The sequence below is a fragment of the Taurulus bubalis genome, assembly GCF_910589615.1.
Source record: "Taurulus bubalis genome assembly, chromosome: 11".
In the NCBI taxonomy this organism is placed as follows: domain Eukaryota; kingdom Metazoa; phylum Chordata; class Actinopteri; order Perciformes; family Cottidae; genus Taurulus; species Taurulus bubalis.
In genome coordinates, this window is record NC_136599.1 from 24,880,125 (window position 1) to 24,898,176 (window position 18,052).

Sequence of the window (18,052 nt, forward strand, 5' to 3'; positions counted from 1 at the left end):
AGTAAGTCGAGGTATTGAGGCAGTGCCAAGATCAATAGCTCATTACACAGTGCTGTCGAGACCGGGCTTGAAGGTGAGGCTGCCAGTCCAAAGGGAGGGGTGGGGGGATTACCGGTGTGATTGTCAGGGAGATGGAGAGACGGACCCGGACCCGGAGGGAGGCTGGACCTGGGACCCTGCGGGCTTGCAGGGTGGAGAGGTGGGTCAATTGAGCTACAATTGAGCTTTCTGATTTCTCCTGAGACAAAGGGGTTAGCACATAGCACAATGAAGCTCAGTGCGGTACAGTGTGGTCTAACCCTTTCCAAAACGAGATTCATATTCATATATTCCAAACCCTGAAACGGTCCGATGGTAATTTGGGTTGCTGCTGAATCTCATTCATTTGATTCACTTCTTTCTCTGGTGTATTCTTCTTGATGGGCGCTTAATGACATACATCGACTGGTGAATCAATGCTGTCATTACCACCAATTATCACTTTACCTTTGTAGTTTGGCAGGACAGAGGTAATCGATAACACTCGGAATCCGGATTTCGTCAGGAAGTTCGTCCTGGATTTCTTCTTTGAAGAGAAGCAAAATCTACGGTTTGATGTGTAAGTAGTCTTGACAGTATTTCATTAACTCTTAGCTGAATAAATCTCCACTCATTTCAATTTGGATTCATTCTGCTGTGCTGTGGATTCAGAGTAACCACACAAAAATAGCAACGCCTGTGATTGCATTTGAATAATTTCTCTCTCTGCAGGTCCTTCAGTTTGGTTAAAAGGTAATTTTGCCTGATCAGGATAAGTGAACGGGCTAATCACAGATTAGATTAAGTGCTGGGATGTCCAATCATGAAAGGAGTTTTTTTTTTAAAAGAGGTCACTTGCCAAGGTTGTCTGATTGCCCAACTGATTAAATAAGTGTCTGTATACCTGTTCTCCTTAATCAAAAGCAGGGAGAGATCACCTACAGGCCTCTGGGGCTGTAATCAAGGCACTGAAATGTGTTTTTATTGCTCAGTGGGGTCTGTGTGGCAGACGCCTGTATAGAGTCTGAACATTAAAATGGAACAGGGACATTGTTTGTGATGACAGCATTATACTGGTGTTGTGTACATAATTTAACCCCCCGCTGCTTTGCAGGGTACTTTCTTATTTTCAATCAAATAGGCTCTGTGAAACAACCCAGATACTACAGGAGACCTTCAAGATACTTTCACATGTTCTTTTATTCTTGGCTCTTTTGAGGCACGACACCCCAGGCCAAAAACATAATTATTTATGCATTGGCCAATTTTGAGATGTTGTGCTATTCTACCTGAATAACTAGACATCCTAAATTCACCACAAGTTAGATTGTTAACTGTCTTAGTGAATGAAATCAAGAGGGGAAGTTGTTTTGGTCATATCTATGAGTTACATTTTCAACCTACCTGTAGTGTCTTCAAAATGTATGGAATTTGCAGCGGAAAGTTAAAACAGTATACATTTTGGAAAAAAGCAACATCACGCTACAGTGGCCGACCACGTAACAGGCGTAACGTAACCATATCTGTACTACGTGAGGGACCAACCTGGACCTTTTCAGCCACTTCGCTGAATGCCGCTCATTTTCTGTGACCAATGTAGCATGAAATTATGGAATAAGCAAACTAGCTAGCTAAGTAGCCAGCCGCATAAATAGTAAAATGTAAGAACGTCTTCCACACATTCTTGTCAATATTTACAGAAAGACACGCTCGTAGGAAGCACATTGCTATTGCAATATAATCTGCCAATCGCAGCACATTACTAGCCAATCACAGCACAGTAGGGTGGGACTAGGCGAACACCATACAGAGACAACATTTATATTGACCCATTCAACTAAATGATAAAATATACTGATCAGAATCAGCTTTAATGGCCCTGTGTGTTTACACATACATGGGATTTGACTCCGGTTTCACTTAGCTCTTCGTGCTTGTACACAACATACAATAAACAAGATAAATATAAAAAAGACAAAAAAATACATTAAAGACAGTAGTAAAAAAAAGTGCAGATAGTGCAGATGGAGGAGTCTGATTAACTGTTCATCAGAGTGACGCCCAGTGGGAAGAAGCTGTTCCTGTGCCTGGTGGTTTTGGCGCACAGAGCTCTGTAGCGCCTACCAGAGGGGAGGAGGTGAACAGCTTGTGTCCAGTGAGGGGTCTGCAGGGTGTGAGGGGTCTGCAGGGTGTGAGGGTCTGCAGGGTGTGAGGGGTCTGCAGGGTGTGAGGGTCTGCAGGGTGTGAGGGTCTGCAGGGTGTGAGGGTCTGCAGGGTGTGAGGGTCTGCAGTGATCTTTTCAGCCCGCTTCCTGACTCTGGAGGCGTACAAGTCCAGGATGGAGGGCAGGCTGGAACCAATAGTTCTCTCTACAGACTTGACTATTCGAGGTGCAGTATATGGTGCAGTCCCATATTAATTGCATCATCCACCGACCTGTTTGCGCAGTGGGCAAACTGCAGGGGGTCCAGCAGGGGCCCCCCATGTTGAGGTAATATAGCATTACTGAGATTAGTAACTGCAATATAGTTAGCAGGCAATAGTTACAATATAGAGTTTTGACTGCCAAACAGGAGAAAATAAATGAAGCAAATCATTATTTCTTTTGGAAGTAAACCGTTTAGTTTTTTAAAGACTAATATAATCTCTTGAAATGCAATGTCACACGTTCTTCCAATCTTACTGCTCTATTGGGTTCCTGTAGGTACAATGTGGACTCCAGGAGCTGCAACATATCCAAACACGTAAGCACAATTTGTTCAACTCAAATGACTCAGTGCTAAATTTCCATTAGCCCTGCAAATGTATCGCATTGTATTCAGCGTTACTCACAACCGCTAAAGCTCATTTACAGGGAATGAGGTCAGCGGCTGACGATAATTTGTCATGAATGAATCTATTTGGTATTTAGAGGGCCTGTAATATAAATCCATCTTGTGACTAAGCTGTTTTTCCCCCTTTCTCAACAAATGCACTCATGTGGGAGAGCAGAAGGTGAGTGGTGAATATGCAGATTGCATTATCCTCATCAGTCCCGGCATTTTAATGGCCTATTTTTCGTCTCCTTTTTATTTTGTATTTTACATTATATATTCCAGTGACCCCAAAAGAGACTTGTGTATCATCCGCTTGAATCTTCATCGTATTTCTTTCTCCCATTCTTTCATTTCATCAAGGACGAACACCAGCGGAAAGCTTCCCACGTAGTCTCGTTCTTCCTTTTGTCTGTCTGCGTTCCATCGCTCGCTCAGGTACAGCAACTTTCAGAACTCGACTTCAAAGTGAGAGCAGGAGCCGTTGCTGAGCAGGAGCGTAATTGTGTCGCGTCATCTCTGCTTTTTTTTCTCTCCATGCTGCAATGTGTCGTTCATCTGTAGTTTTGTTGTCTGCAAACTCTGTTGTTCAATGAAAAATGCTGCTTTAAGTTATTTTTCTACCGTGAGGACTGGCCTCATGCGCAGTGTGGTGCTTTCAAGAGCAATCAGTCATCAAGCAACCTGAATACCGAACCCCACTAGGACTTCCAGGGCTTGACCTAGTTGGGTTTAATGCATGCTTGTATAAAAGACAGAATTAAACCCTAAATTGTATGTTTAATTTAAAGTGACACTTCAGTAAAATGGTATCACACTTTGATGGGACTTTAATAACTTTAATATCTGTATTGCTATCCCCATTGAGTTTGCTTCAGTTTATGAAAAGCACACCAGGTACAGAAATGTGTAGAGTAATTAGTTTAATGTTCATGTATTTTAATGAGTTGGTTCCCCCATGCTAACAACTCATGAACTCATATGTTGAAAAAAAAGTTAAAGAGCTCCTGAAATGAATGGGAATCTGTAGCAAACTAAGCACACTGCGGTGTCTAAGAGATGCATTATTCATTGCACCATGGCTGCGTTAATTAATTATCACATTCTTTCAAGTTCATTTTAAAACAATGGTCAGGTGCGCATATGAAGATTGAGACAGGTTTAACTTGCTGTAATTACTCGTTCTGTCAATCCAGGGCGTTTTTCTGTGGATATATTTCAAAGTTAGGGTCTTTTTCATACTAAATTCCCTCTATGTGTTGCCACGGCTCAGCATGAAAACCCTGTCCAGGGATCCAAAAAGATGTAATTTGGTACTAAAAAGGCTGTATAGGTGGAAGATATCATTATTTGTCTAAAACAGAGTGCTGACATACTCCCACCTGCCTGAGTTTTTTCTCAAGCTTTTTAAACTACGAAGGTTGCATTGACCGTCTAATAATTCTAAAGATGGGTTTAAGTTTAGTCAGCTGAAAGCCCGATGCGTCTCATACAGGCGGTAAAGGGTGCCTTGGTGCCACGGTGTCAGAGGTCCATGCAAGCTCCAAGATGGCGAACTCGAGGCTTCAAAACAGTCCACAAACCAATGGGTGACCTCACAATGTCTATGTCTACTTCTTAAACACAGTCTATGGTTGGGAGTGATAACCCTCCACCCCAACACCATTGTGCCAGAGTACCAGGGGAGATACCAGGAATTGTGCCATGCCACTTCTCCTGTATTGGGGCACAGGGGCACACAAACCTGAAAACTCTGCCCAATGTTTTCTGAGCCAATTTTCAAAGCTGCTATTGCTTCTGATTTCGTATGCCTCATTTATATATGCCCCTGCAAATGAGCGGGGAGCTTCGGGCGATTGCAACACAGAGGGAGGTTGAACATTGTTCATTTGCATTGTAGTGATACAAAGCCAGTGTAAATTGGCAATGTTTCCCTTTGAGGGCCATCATGTACCGGAGGAATGATTACAGCAACCCTAAACTGTTCTTTAAGTTTCTCACGTTGTATTCACCGTTCTGTAAATAACTGGACTACATCTGGGTCCTGTCATGCAATTAAATTACGGTCTCTTCTATCTTTCATCCCACCCACCCACAAGGACTTTCTGGGCCAGACCTTCTGTACCCTCGGAGAAATCATCGGCTCCACTGGAGGGCGGCTGGAGAGGACCCTCTCGTAAGTCCCCCAATAACATCCTTCCTGTCTTTTGTATCAATGAGACAGTTCTGTCCTCCTTTTTGTCTTTTCAGGTTGTTGAATCGTATTCATGAAAGAAATTATGTGCATAAATTATTTCTCGACACGAGCAAAGTGAGAATAATGCGAGTCCCCCTATCCGTCTCTTGTTCCATATTTATTGATGGCTAAGGTGGAAAATAACGCCGCATGAGTCATCTCACTAAAGCAGTGTGTACAGACTCACCACGTTTAAATGGCCTCATCTATTATGTTGTTACACCAGAGTGTGAGCGGTCAGATCAGCGTCACTGCACACTGAGCTCTCGTCACTGAAGTAGTATTGAGTTTTTCATGTCACACACAGCCGACTGGATTTTACATAATAAAAGGAGAGACTGCACTGAATCTTGGCACAAACACATATTTTGTATTGTATCTCTGCAGTGGGGAATAACACACTGTATTCTGGGGAGTGAAAAGAATGCTGGGAGACAGAGAGATGGCAGGTCAGAGAAGTTAGGAGCAACATTTGAACCTGTTTAATTGCAAGGAGAGCATCACCGGTGGAGCTCATCAGACGGGCTGCAGGGAAGCGGTTCCTCACAGCAACGCATGCTTCGGAAGCTGCGGCTGCAGCACAATCGCCTGCATGAGTAAAAGAAGGTCCTCCATAACGTCAGCTTTTTCACCTAACCAAACAACAACAGGGCTCAGTGGTGAGCAGGGTCGTCCTTCAATCAGAGGATTGGCGGATCGATCCCCGGCTTCGCTAGTCCATGACGATGGGTCCTTGGGCCCAAATTGCTCCCGCAGGCGGTTCCTGCATGGGTATGACTGGTTAGTTAGAGTCCTGATTGGCAGGTGGCACCTTGCATGTAGCGCCTGTCATGTGAACGGGTGGATGATGACATGTAGTGTAAAAGACCTTTGAGTGGTCAGAAGACTAGAAAACGTCCGTTTGCCAATGGCTATCAGGGCTGGGCAGTATACCGGTTTCAAATTTCCATACGGTATGAATTTTTCATATACCGTCATATATAGCCGTAACAACTGTTGTCGCTCTTCGGCAGGCAGCAAAATGTATTGTTCACCGCTCACGGAGCTACTTGTCTTACGTGTCATGGTTATAACTTTAGTCATAGTTATAACTTTAGTCATGGTTATAACTTCATGACAACAATTAATAACCGACAGCTAACGCATTAATGTCCTCTTTCAGGAAAGTTTAACACGCCACACAAACAGCTGAACGATGAACGAGGAGCGGTGAACAGCTGTTCCGTTGGCCGGCAGTCCTTTTCGGCGTCAATGAATGAATGTTTACTCGAAAAAAAATTATGTACCATGATGTTTCATGATGTACCATGAAACCACCAGAATCTTACAAAATACTGTGATATGAATTTTTGCCCATACCGCCCAGTCCTAATGGCTTTATAATGAATAAAGTTGAGAGAGAAAGATCAGTGTGCAGCATCACAGGCTCAGGAGACATGGTTGGTACCGAGGGAGTCATCAGGTTGTCTAGTTTCATGACACCAGTGTCTTCACTGGCTGTAAGATTGATCCGGCCACAGCCTCTTAAAGATCCAACTGAGCTTTCTCCATGACAACTGACCAAAGAGCACCCAGTCAGGCCGTGGGAGGTGTCTGGAAGCTCTGGGGGGAAAAAACTAGTGAGTGAACATTGAGTTAAGCTTTTCTTTTCACTCACAAAGTGATTGAGAGTTTTTCAGACTCTAAATTATTTAGCACTTTGTTTTCTATTCATATTTTTATCTCGCTACCGTCAACTGACCGTCAGTTAATTTGCTCGAGCTTCTCTGGCGTTTATTCAGCTCGACCAAAGGAGACAGCTCTGCCGGTAAACACATAGCAATAAGACCTCTGTCTAAGACTGGCAAAGTCAGTCTTAGTTTAGAGAGGTTTTTTTCTTTAGTTTTTTGGGGAATGGTTCAGGGTAAATGAATCGCTGCCACTGACTTCAGCTGAACCCGGTGGTGAGTCCGGTCTGCGAGGGGCCAGTTCGCGGTCCCCTGCAGCTGTCCCCTGCCAGCAGCACTATTGACATGTTTTAGAGAGCTTATCGTTCTCAGACAGACCAAACAATCGGCCGAGGTTATGGTCCGACAGCCCAAATGCCTCACAGCTGGGCTGCCTCACAGGGATGGAGAGAGACAAAAGGGGCAGTGGAGAGAGGGGGGTAAAGTATTTTACATTTTGGCATCACTGGATTGCCAAAGTAAATGTGATGCCATTGTCTGTCGACACATACACGACAGTTGCAAAAAATAGATGTCCACCCCCCCACCTTTAAAAATAAATAAGACATTGAATGGACATTTAAAGACGTAGCCAATTACTCACACTTATCACAAACCTGCCAACAGTTCCAGGCGATTAATCATCTTTGCACCGTATCCATTAATGGGATTCACCTTGAGGAGAGAAATGAGAAAAGCGACAGGTTACATACAAAAAGACCTCTGTCTGAAGGATTTTTATAATGACTCACTCTGTGATTAATGGGGGACGATGGAGCTTAAAGACACTGACAAGGGGGGATTCTCTCGGCTCAGACAACGGCCCGATCGATGGGAAAAAATTACTCGCGACATTGGAATGAAACAAGTGAACGTGCGAGTCGAAATTTGCAAAACATGTGACAGAACGTGTCAGTTTTTGAAATATTTGTTGTGTGTTTCTTTTAAATGAACAAGTACGTGCTTCTCTAGCCCAGCTCGCTCTCTCGTCTTCAACGTCACGACCGAAGTCCGCGGCTCTCGAGGTTGGCGTTGCAGGAAACACTTTGCGGATCTTATTGCACGACCATGAAACTTAATCTCAGCTCCATGACTCTTCATGTTGACTCTTCATGTTTCCTGATGATGGATTTGTTAAGCTCCCCCAAAGGATTTGCTATCTGATATTTCGGTGGGATTTGCAAAGCTTACAAGATGACATTTTATCCTCTGTGAGTAAACAAACACACCGGCTCCTGCTTTTGAAAAATAGGACTCATTAGCTTGCTGAAAGCTTCTCCATGTTCCCTCAGCTAACTAGGAGCCATTTGGTGCCGTGCAGGAAGCGTGCAGCGGGTTTATCAACATTACACGCATTCATTTGTTCCGTTTAATTCATGGAGGAATATTGATTGGTGCAGCGTTAAAATTATACCTGAACTCAAACATACATCTTAACACACTGCAGTCTACTCTGAATGTGGTGTGCCGTGCTGAAAGGAATGAACAGCAAACTCAAGCTGACATTTTATTTCCCATCACAACCAACAAAATGAAATGTATCTCGTTTCTTTTTTGTTATCGCAAATGTTCTCTACCATGCATCCAAAAATAACCAAGACAAAAATACCTGCTGGCCTCAATTCCCTTTAAAAGACAACATTTTGAGTATAAACAGCCGGAACAATACAGCCAAGATGCGCAACTGTCCCTAATGATCCCTCGACACACACCTTGTGTACGTGGCTTTGTCACAAAAAGACCTGCCCCACCCCCCTTCCTTAGCCCCTCCCCCTACCCAACACAAACAGAGCAGTTTGGCTCTCAACGGCCTGCAAGATTCAGCGAGTAGCAAAAAGTAAAGCAACCGAAAGGAACGCATACAAGAAGTGTTTCTGTGAAAATGTGCTTAGAAAAGGAAGGAAGGAGGAAACAACACTATAAGGGACCCCCCCCGCCCCCCCCATATGGTCATGGTCTCTGATGGCCCGTCTGCAGGGAATAGACAGCTGTCTAGAGCTTCTGATAGATCAGACACAGCAGAGCCCAGAGGGGAGAAACAAGGGAGGATGAAGGGAGAGTGGGGAGGTAAAGGGGTGACAAAGTGTGAAGGGTGAGTGACAATTTGGCAGACAAAAGGAGAGAGGGATGATGGGGACGAAGAACGGGAACCTAATTCAGCAAAAAAGGCAATGCAATATGCGAAGATGGAGGAGACGGGGTGAGGGGAGGGAGAGATGAAGTTGGGAAAAGGGAGTTGGTGCAATAGACGCAGGAAGATGGATCCAGGGTAGGAGACATTTCCTGAGAGAGACCCAAACAGACAGATTTGTGTTTACTTCCCAAACTGCAGAGTCAGTTATATGCAGTAGGTGCTGTCATTTAGAAGACTGTGTTTCACAGTTTGCTCCACAGGTACACACACACACACACACACACACACACACACACACACACAAAGGCAACACAGGCCCTGTGTGTGTGTGTGTGTACAAATAAATATATATATATATATATATATATAAAAATTTAACTATTGATTTTTCTTTCTGCTTTTGCTGTCTTCACACGGAGTCCAACACACATATGTCTCTGGTAGCCTCCTCGTGTTGGTGGGTGTATGCTTTTATAGGTCAACGGTTTTAGAAATGGGCTTCATGCTGCGTGGCGAACTGAGCACTCCTTTCCACTTACCTGCTTGTTGGCACGGCAACCGAGAGGGGGTCTATTAACCGAGGAGGTAAAAGTATAACAATGATCAAAAATACAATTTTGAAAAAAGAAGAAAGTGGGGAGCGCTCTGCGGGATGTATTATATGGACGCCCATACGACCACACAGCGAAGGTATTTATGGACATGAAGTGATTTTCTATGGAGAGAAACATAACTTGTTATACACACAGACACAGTATAAATAATGTATGAATGAATCTATACACAGTTGGAGGCAAAGCAGTTCTGAGCATGAGCTAAAACATTTTACTTTACAACAGACAAATCATCCATTTGTAAGTGCAATCTGCAAAAAGAAAACAAGGCCGATCTATTAACAAACCCACATGTTGCCAGTCGCCCAGATGTAGATTGATGAGGCGGACGGCGGACTGAATGAGCTGTCGTCAGAGGGACAGGGGTGTTGCTGTCCGTACGGCGATGATTACCAGCCTGTCATGAAATTACACCTGGACTTCACTGCGATGCGCTGGTCACTGTGTCAGAGGGCAGGGTGTGTAATTGGGGCCAGTCGGTGGGATGGCAGGCTGCTCTGTGAGGCCGATGCACAAAAGACCAGCACACACATATAGTCCCAAAAAAACTTGTGAGCACAAACACACAAAGTAAGAGATGTTACTGCTCTGTGAGATGAAGCAACAGCCGGTGTTGTGCTACGGAGCTGGAGGAGGCATCTGCAGACGCCATCTCATCCTGTTGCAACACACTTGTGATACAAACAGACAGGTAGGAACACACTATTCCAAAAGTGGGTCCGGCTGTATTTGGGTCTCAGTTTTTCTTTGGTCAGCTCAGTGACTTGATTGAAGGGAGATGTCCACTCGAAAATGTATTATATAAATAACTGTGGTGGGGCGATGTGATGATGTGTACTGTTGTCAGAAAGGTTGCCATATCCCTTGGCTGAATGAGGCTATTGTGGGCAATGTTGCAAATCAAGGACGGCATTGGATTTGCCACGCTAGTGGCATGGTTGTAAAGATGTCTGTCTATCTTTCAGGAGGTCCATCCACCACTGTGGCCCAGACCTTTGGTTGGAAATCATTCAAATGTGGTACAGTTATTCGAGGTGGCAAGGTGATGACTTTGGTGATCCAGACTTCCTTTAGCATCTAAGTGAACCAGCAAAAAAAAATCTGCTCAACTTGGTGGCGATATTCAGACTCCCCCATGAGGTCGACATTTGGACCACTGTTTGGATGGATCGCCGTGGAATTTGATGTGCACATTCATGTTTCCCTCAGGATGACTTGTAATAACTTCAGTGATACCATAACCTCTTCTCCAGCGCCACCATCAAGTTGAATTATTTATTCAGCCAATACTTTTGTTTATGACCAAAAATCTGCAAAACTAATGACATCCCAATCGTTCTTGATTAATTAGCACATGTAAACATGCCAACAAACTGAACTAAGATGTGTTAGCATTTACCTCAAAGCTCTGCTGTGCCCGTCTTGTTACATTATTTTTGCCTTGATTTTTCAAGCATTTCATTTGCTGATGTCGTGAATTTTTTTAATTTAATCCGTAAACATTTTCTCAATTGTTTTCCAGAAACTTTACTTTAGAGACAATTTCTAAATCTTGGTGGCAAATCACAAGTACTGAATCCATCCAAATCTTGCAGTCCAAAATATCTAATGCCCAAGTGTTCTGTTACACTGCATGGCACCCTCCAGGAGGGCATTCTCAACAGCTGGCTTTTTTTTGGCCGTCTTTTCAAGTTTGCAACTCTAAATACTCACATGGTTCGACAATACGTTGTATGAACTGGTTGCATTTCGGGCCTTCAGCAGCAAACATCAGAGGTCATGGTTGAATTAAACCAAATCCCTGAATATTATCTCAGGGAACACGGTAGCAGATGCTCCATAGATTTATCAAACATACAATCAAGATTTCCAGGACCCCTTAACTATCTGTGACAGGGTAAAAGCTGGTCCACTGGTGGAAGCAGATATTGTGAGGCATGGCGCTCTTGTTACAAACGGTAACTAGGTCAGGGTTGCTAGAGGTCCACTTTCCACAGTGTCGGGTCCAGAAATCATGGATTCATTGACTGAGATACATATTTTAAAAGCCCTAGAACTATGTTCACAAAACCAACACATTCTCACTCTCAACCTGTCAAATATGGACGTTTGGTCAGTGGCACTACACATTAAACTACGACGTTCTAGGTTCCCCTTGAGTGTCAGGGATGGCGTGTCAGTTTTTGCTTGTTACATGCACAGTCTTTCAAAATAAACTTCCAACGTGGGTTTATTTAATTTTTAGACTTTGTTGCTGTTTATACTCACTTTCTAATGATTCCATGGTTGGGTTTGCATTGGAGTTAGTTGAAAACCTGGCCTGTCTCATATGCTCAGATGCCAAAGGGTGCTAAAGGGTGCTAAAGGGTGCCACGGTGCGTTGGTGTCAGATGCCGACTGACAAAATGGTGTTATAAGAAGAGTTGGGAGTGAGGATAGAACATATTTCTGTATTAATGAGACAAGTGGCATCTTAATTGCGTAATCAAGTCTTTATACATGGGCAAAAAAGCTGTGACGGCCAAGCAGAGATGCTGATCAAAGGGTTTATTATTGAGTTCTCTGCAGGTGCGTTTTCACTGCATTCCCATTTCTTTATCAGCTGCTGTTGTGTCATTCATTATACAAGTATGTGAAGTTGTCAAGGTCATAGAGTTAGCTGAGCTGGATGTCAAGCTTAAAACACATTGCCTATAGCCTATAGAAGCTAGTTGGACAACCTACTGATCTTTAATTAAAGGTCATGGATTTCGTGCTCACCAATTAACATTTACCGTATGTTTCATTTATAATTAAGTTGTTTTCAGTCGCCTGCAGGCGTACCAGATACCCTGTAAAAGAAAAGACTCAATTGGGTTTATTATGTGACATTGTAAGTTTGGAATTTTAGTCTGAAATATAAACTCCAGTCTCAACAGTAGAAGTCATGTTGAATCTCTCTCTATTCCTAACTCGATCTGCCTCTTTCCTTCACACAGACACACTAACCAGTGTCGTCGCTGTCTGTCCCCTGTGATCTGCGTCCCACAGAATCGTCACCTGCCATCTGGTATGGCGGTTCAAGTCTCATCTGGATTGCTCTGCTGTGACAAAACACTTCTGCCGCTGCTGCTGCTCTTCTTCTGTGGGGAACTGTATATTTTCTCAGACTGGAAGTCAAAGATATGACATTTAATCTTCCCGTGCTGCAAATGTGATTAAAATATAGGTATCCTTGGCACCTTTTGGAGTTCAGTCTTGGCAAATACCACCCGTAACCAGTGATTCTCGCAGTGTGAGAAAAAATGTGTAAAGAATATGTTTGCAGTTCCAATGTCGCCATTGAAAAAAAAAATCAACCTTCACGACACAGCAGATGAATAAGCGCAGAGATTTAGAAACGTGTCTCTTCCGACTGGGCAAGAATTAGCTGTTACTTTATCTTGCAAACCAAAGATATGTTTGCAATTGGCTCTGTTTGGGAAGCTCAGAGCTTGTTTCATGCTTGCCAGGTTCGAGCATCTTGGCAAATAACACAACAACATTGTTAGGAACACTCACAGATATAGACAACACCAATCTGTTAGCAACGCCACTTGTTGCGACAACAAAGGATATGGAGTAGAAAGACAGAGTTTTTAGGATCCTTAGAATGGACATTGGGAGACAACCTTTGCAAAGAGAGTGTATTACATTTGGCCGTTGGATATAAATTATTCTCTTAAGTGCTTTTCTAATTATTTCATAATGCCATTATTTACCCAGGTATGTGATAAGTTGCAGTATTATCTTTGGACTGTCCCTATCTGCAATTTAAAGTGTCAAATCAAAATGAATCATCATTTTGAATCATCATAGCCACAATAAAAATAAATAATAGTAACGATGCAAAGCACTTAAAGCGCTGCCTCTGGCTCAGACAATGTTCAATAGAAGCACCTGTTTTTCAGCAGCCACATTTATACATTTCTTTTCAGTTTTACAAGCTTAAACACACACGTGCAGCTAATCTAGATGTTGTAACCGATGCCTTTTGCCTTCATCGAATGACAACTTTTTGTTTCTTCTAACCTTCTCGGTCATTATAAAATGTAATGAAAGCCGATCCCAGCTGCTGTCATTGACTTTCAGTTGTTTCTATTTTGTTCAACATGTCGTGGCAGTTAAATAACGACTTTATCACCAGCAGCTTGGTAATTATTGCTGGTCGGCATGGTATTTATAGGCTGTAGTCAAATTTCATACTTTCATTTCAGTTTTCTGACAACAGACACAAAACAATATGCCAACGTGTTTCCATCGGTGCACATTTACAGCAGCGGCACCACAAGTGGTCCCTGGCATGGGGCAGCTCAGCACCACTATCCTTTACTACATCTAGTAAAATGAAACATGAAGTCCACATGGTCTCACTCTTGGAAGTCGAAAGAATATTTTTCCCTAGAGATTAGCAATCTTCATTTCGAGGTTGTCGTCCTTTGTGGCTACTAACTTTTACACTAGCAATCAGAAACTACTGCAGGTACTTTGAATGGTTAAGGTTGGGCATTGACCTTGAATGGTTAAGGTTGGGCATTGACCTTGAATGGTTAAGGTTGGGCATTGACCTTGAATGGTTATGGTTGGGCATTGACCTTGGATTGTTATGGTTGGGTTGGATGTAGGGTGCAGCCTTTTGTGTGGTATCTTGACAGAGAAGGTTTGTCCATGGTTCACATGGTTAACGTTGTGAAATAAGAAACTTAATACGTGAAACACACATAATAAAGACATCTTTGTTGACTCCTGAGAGAACTTTCAGTTTCAGTGGGGTGCATTGGAGCGGGAGAATTGCAGCACATTTAAAGATCTGATAATGAGGATGTAGTGCTTCTACTTTTTGGCAAGGAGTTCATAATTGGTTCAAGAGAGGCCTTGGAAACAGAGCTACAAACAAACAACTGAGTGACAGAGATAGAGGGGAGTTGCACTGACTGAATAAAATGCATAATAAATGAGTTTAGTGGTTAGGGGCTGAGCACAGGGAGAATGTGGAATAAGCTGTTTTTAAAAGAGAAGTCCAAGGTGAGCTGACCTTCCCTGTTGATCTTTTGCTCTAGCTTCATTAGTGAGACTGGTAGGAGCAGTAAAGTCAGCCAACCATAACATTTATTTGCAATTTGAAGCCGGAGATGATCACTGAATAACTAAACTCTTATCTTAAAGGATCTGGTAATGGTGTTTGGTCAGCTACAGATATTGTGTGAGGATTTTCCATGCATATGTGGGGCGGACACAGGGACATGACCTCTCCGTCGCGATAATTATACACACTTCCTGTTTGTTAAAATTCTACTTCTCTGATCCCTTATTATAATTAATTATTATTAAAACATTGTTTAATACTTTGTATGTTTCTTGTAGTTGTACCTTTCCATCCTTAACATTGGAGGAATCTTTATTGTATTATTTTCCCATAACGAGCTTTGTAACTTTGTAACAAAAAAATGTTATTTTAAAGTGCGTTATTATGATATACAGTCCAGTGTTATGGCAGGTTGAGAAAAAATGGATGGGTCTTACAAACCCAGGACTTTGAACCACGTCTCGTGGTTGTGGTTTTGGTTTAGCCGTAACCTGTACGTAGTTATTTCAAGCCCAACCATAATGTTTTTACTCAACCTAACTCAGTGGTTTTGTAGCTGTAACGATCCCTGTTAACCCGCGAGTATCGGGCAGGACAAAGAGGGCAACACACGGTAGTTTGCAGGTACGTAATGAACTTTATTTCCGACAGGTAAGATGCAGGCATTGCTTTATGGGAGACACAGCGGCCCCCCCACACACACACACACACAATTGCACCCAGCTGAGGCTGATCACACCTCATCCCGGCACCTGTTCCCTGAGTCGCTTCTCCCCTCCCTCTCTGCAGCTGAGCTAACCACGCCCCTGCCACCACAGTAGCCTATACGCTAACTTTCATTAGTGATAGTGAAGTTTGATTGTTACCTAAAATAACTGTTTCCTACATAACTGATTCAGTTATGTATGTACGTTTTGTAACAGAAACAAGCCATGGAAATAATCTCTCACAACACCAAGCTCATCAGTGAAATCGCATTCTGCATTGTTTGGTCAGGATGAAATATTTGCACACTGAATCTTCCATGTTTGATCACCATGTTGAGTCACAGAGCCTGGACTGAGAAATTACTGTTGGGTAGCTTCCAAGAAAGAAAGAATAAAGAGGTCAGGACGCCCACGCATGGCAGTCTGTGAACCTTTCAAATGGTAGCTGTGACCCCGATGTTAACCAGTGTTCTGTCAAGAGACTACACTTCATTTCACTTCATTGATAGCAGATGGCGGCGCAGCCTGTTGTGTTTCCCGTGAGCCGTTTACGGTTCAGGATATCGCTCACAGCTGCCTGCACTTTGATGGTGTTTCGCATTGTTATTGTGGAAGATTTGGACAGAATATTCAAAAGCGATACCTTAAGACTGGCTGCTGTTTCTTTGAGATCCTACAACTCAAGCTCACAGCGATGTAAAAAAAAATCTTAAAGTGAGCTCTAACAAGTCTCTGCGGCCCCCGTATGCATTTCCTAATGAGAAACAGAACAGGCTAAATACTCTCAATATTTATCAGAGGAGCAGCATGCCAATATTATTCTGTAGTCAGTGTCCAGGCAGTTCTTGTACCCGGTGGGATGGCTGGCGGGCCTGCACTTGGACACACTGAAGATAAATTCATAAATAATTGGCCCGCTGTAGCTGCTCTGCCACAGCTGGCGGGCAGCGTGAACGAGAGAATCCATCGATTTAAAATAAACTACGTCACGGAAGACGAGGTGAGAGCGGCGGACAGACTCTTTTCTCCCCTCTCTTTCTCTTGCCTCAGTGTCCTTGAATCAATTTCACATACATGATGGCTTTTGTTTCCCCCCTCTCCCCCTCTGTCAGTTGTCTTTCTCCTTCTGCTCCTTCTCTTGTGTCAAAGCTAAATCAGCCGGTGCCAGCGGTCCCGCGGTGGGGCTGTGATTCTGCATTCTGCTTCATCGTGACTAAGACGCGGCTGAAATATTCCGGGTTAGCGTACGACGGCTCTGCCTCCTGGCTTTGCCTCAGGCACCCCCCTTTCTAAAAAGTTGAATTTGGGCACAAAGCGGCAGATGAAAATGAGACAAAATGACTCCACAAAAAGCACAAAGAGGGCCGCTATGAAAGAGAATAATTACTTATAATGAAAATTGCAAAGGCGCAGGACTTTTTTTCGGTCTTACTCTCGTACTCGTGACATTATTCAAATCAAGCTGAACTGAATTACAAATCAACTTTGAGACGCCGTGCTATGCACCATTATTTAATGCAGCAACGTGTGCTGTGGCCATGAACTCAATGCAAATAGTACTATTTTACCGACACTTGCACATGCACATTCATGTATGATGTGTGCATATATGGATATCAAGGACGAAACACATTGTGATCGTGCTGTACAATTTGACTCAGCTGTCACTGTGGAAACAAATGGATGTCTCACAATTTCCTTTTAAAAAGCAGAGATGCTTCTAGTTTGTCCTCTGTTCTTTGAGCTTCAGTTTTGATGGCAGATGTTGTGCCTGCTGAGTAAAAAAACAAATGGTGATGGAAAGCACAACAGTTCAGGGACACAAACGACTAGTTCATGATGACAAGACGCTGTTGTCGCGCCGTTACATAAAACTGCTTTAGATCCGTGTCAATTCACAGACCTGATCCACATTGTCAAAAGCATCTAACTATTCAGCCTTGACATTGAGAAGCCTGAGATAACACTGAGCTACGCCTTCTGGGATATTAACAAAACTAACTCTGCCCAGCTGGCAGTTATATTTCCATTGTTATCTCAGCGAGACTCTTTCCATAATGTTGTCCGGCTCAGATTTTTATTATGGGTTTAGTGTCTTTCAGCGTCAAAAACAAGCACTTGTCTAATTGACATACGATGACAGTGCTAAATAGCACCGATACGATTACGGTGCATATATTACTGAGTATGTAATTACTGGGTATCAATATAACACAGTCTGGTAAATTTGGAGAAAAAAAGTGTTGATATTGCATTAAAATTGGGTTGGGGAATTTAAATACCAAAAACTTGAAGTGTCCAGATGGTAATGTATAGTTAAGGACTTTAAAGCTTTGTTTTCCTCTTAAATGCTAACTAACCAAAGTAGTCAAAGTATGCATGATTAGCTGACCTCACGGAAGGATTCAATAAAATAATAACCACTGGAATGATTATGTACGGTTGTTGGTGCTATATTTATTGCTGCACTGTCCAGTTTTAACTATAATCTTACGCTTATGATGCAGTTAGCATAGAGAGAGTGGAACGTAGTAGTAAAAACACCTGCACAATGTAATACAAAATATCTGTTACCTTACTTACTAAAAGTCAGTTGTTAAACTTATTTTCAGAAGGATTTTTTAAATGTAATGTTCAGGTTAATGGTGATCCGGAGCTTTGTTTGGAATTTATATCTCACAAATCTTCACCGACCAATAAGAACTATAAACCTGTCAGCC

At 42.9% G+C, this 18,052-nt stretch overlaps 1 protein-coding gene across 1 annotated transcript in view; it reads left to right on the plus strand.

Moving 5' to 3' along the window:
* The window catches only part of LOC306743735 (copine-9-like), a gene marked incomplete at both ends in the record, with an annotated part of 73,861 nt that overhangs the window by 24,566 nt on the left and 31,243 nt on the right, over nt 1-18,052 (plus strand). The window contains 3 exons of the mRNA XM_079226283.1: nt 495-598; nt 2,723-2,762; nt 4,928-5,007. Coding sequence (XP_079082409.1) covers nt 495-598; nt 2,723-2,762; nt 4,928-5,007 — 224 coding nt within the window. The remainder of the gene's footprint in view (nt 1-494; nt 599-2,722; nt 2,763-4,927; nt 5,008-18,052) is intronic.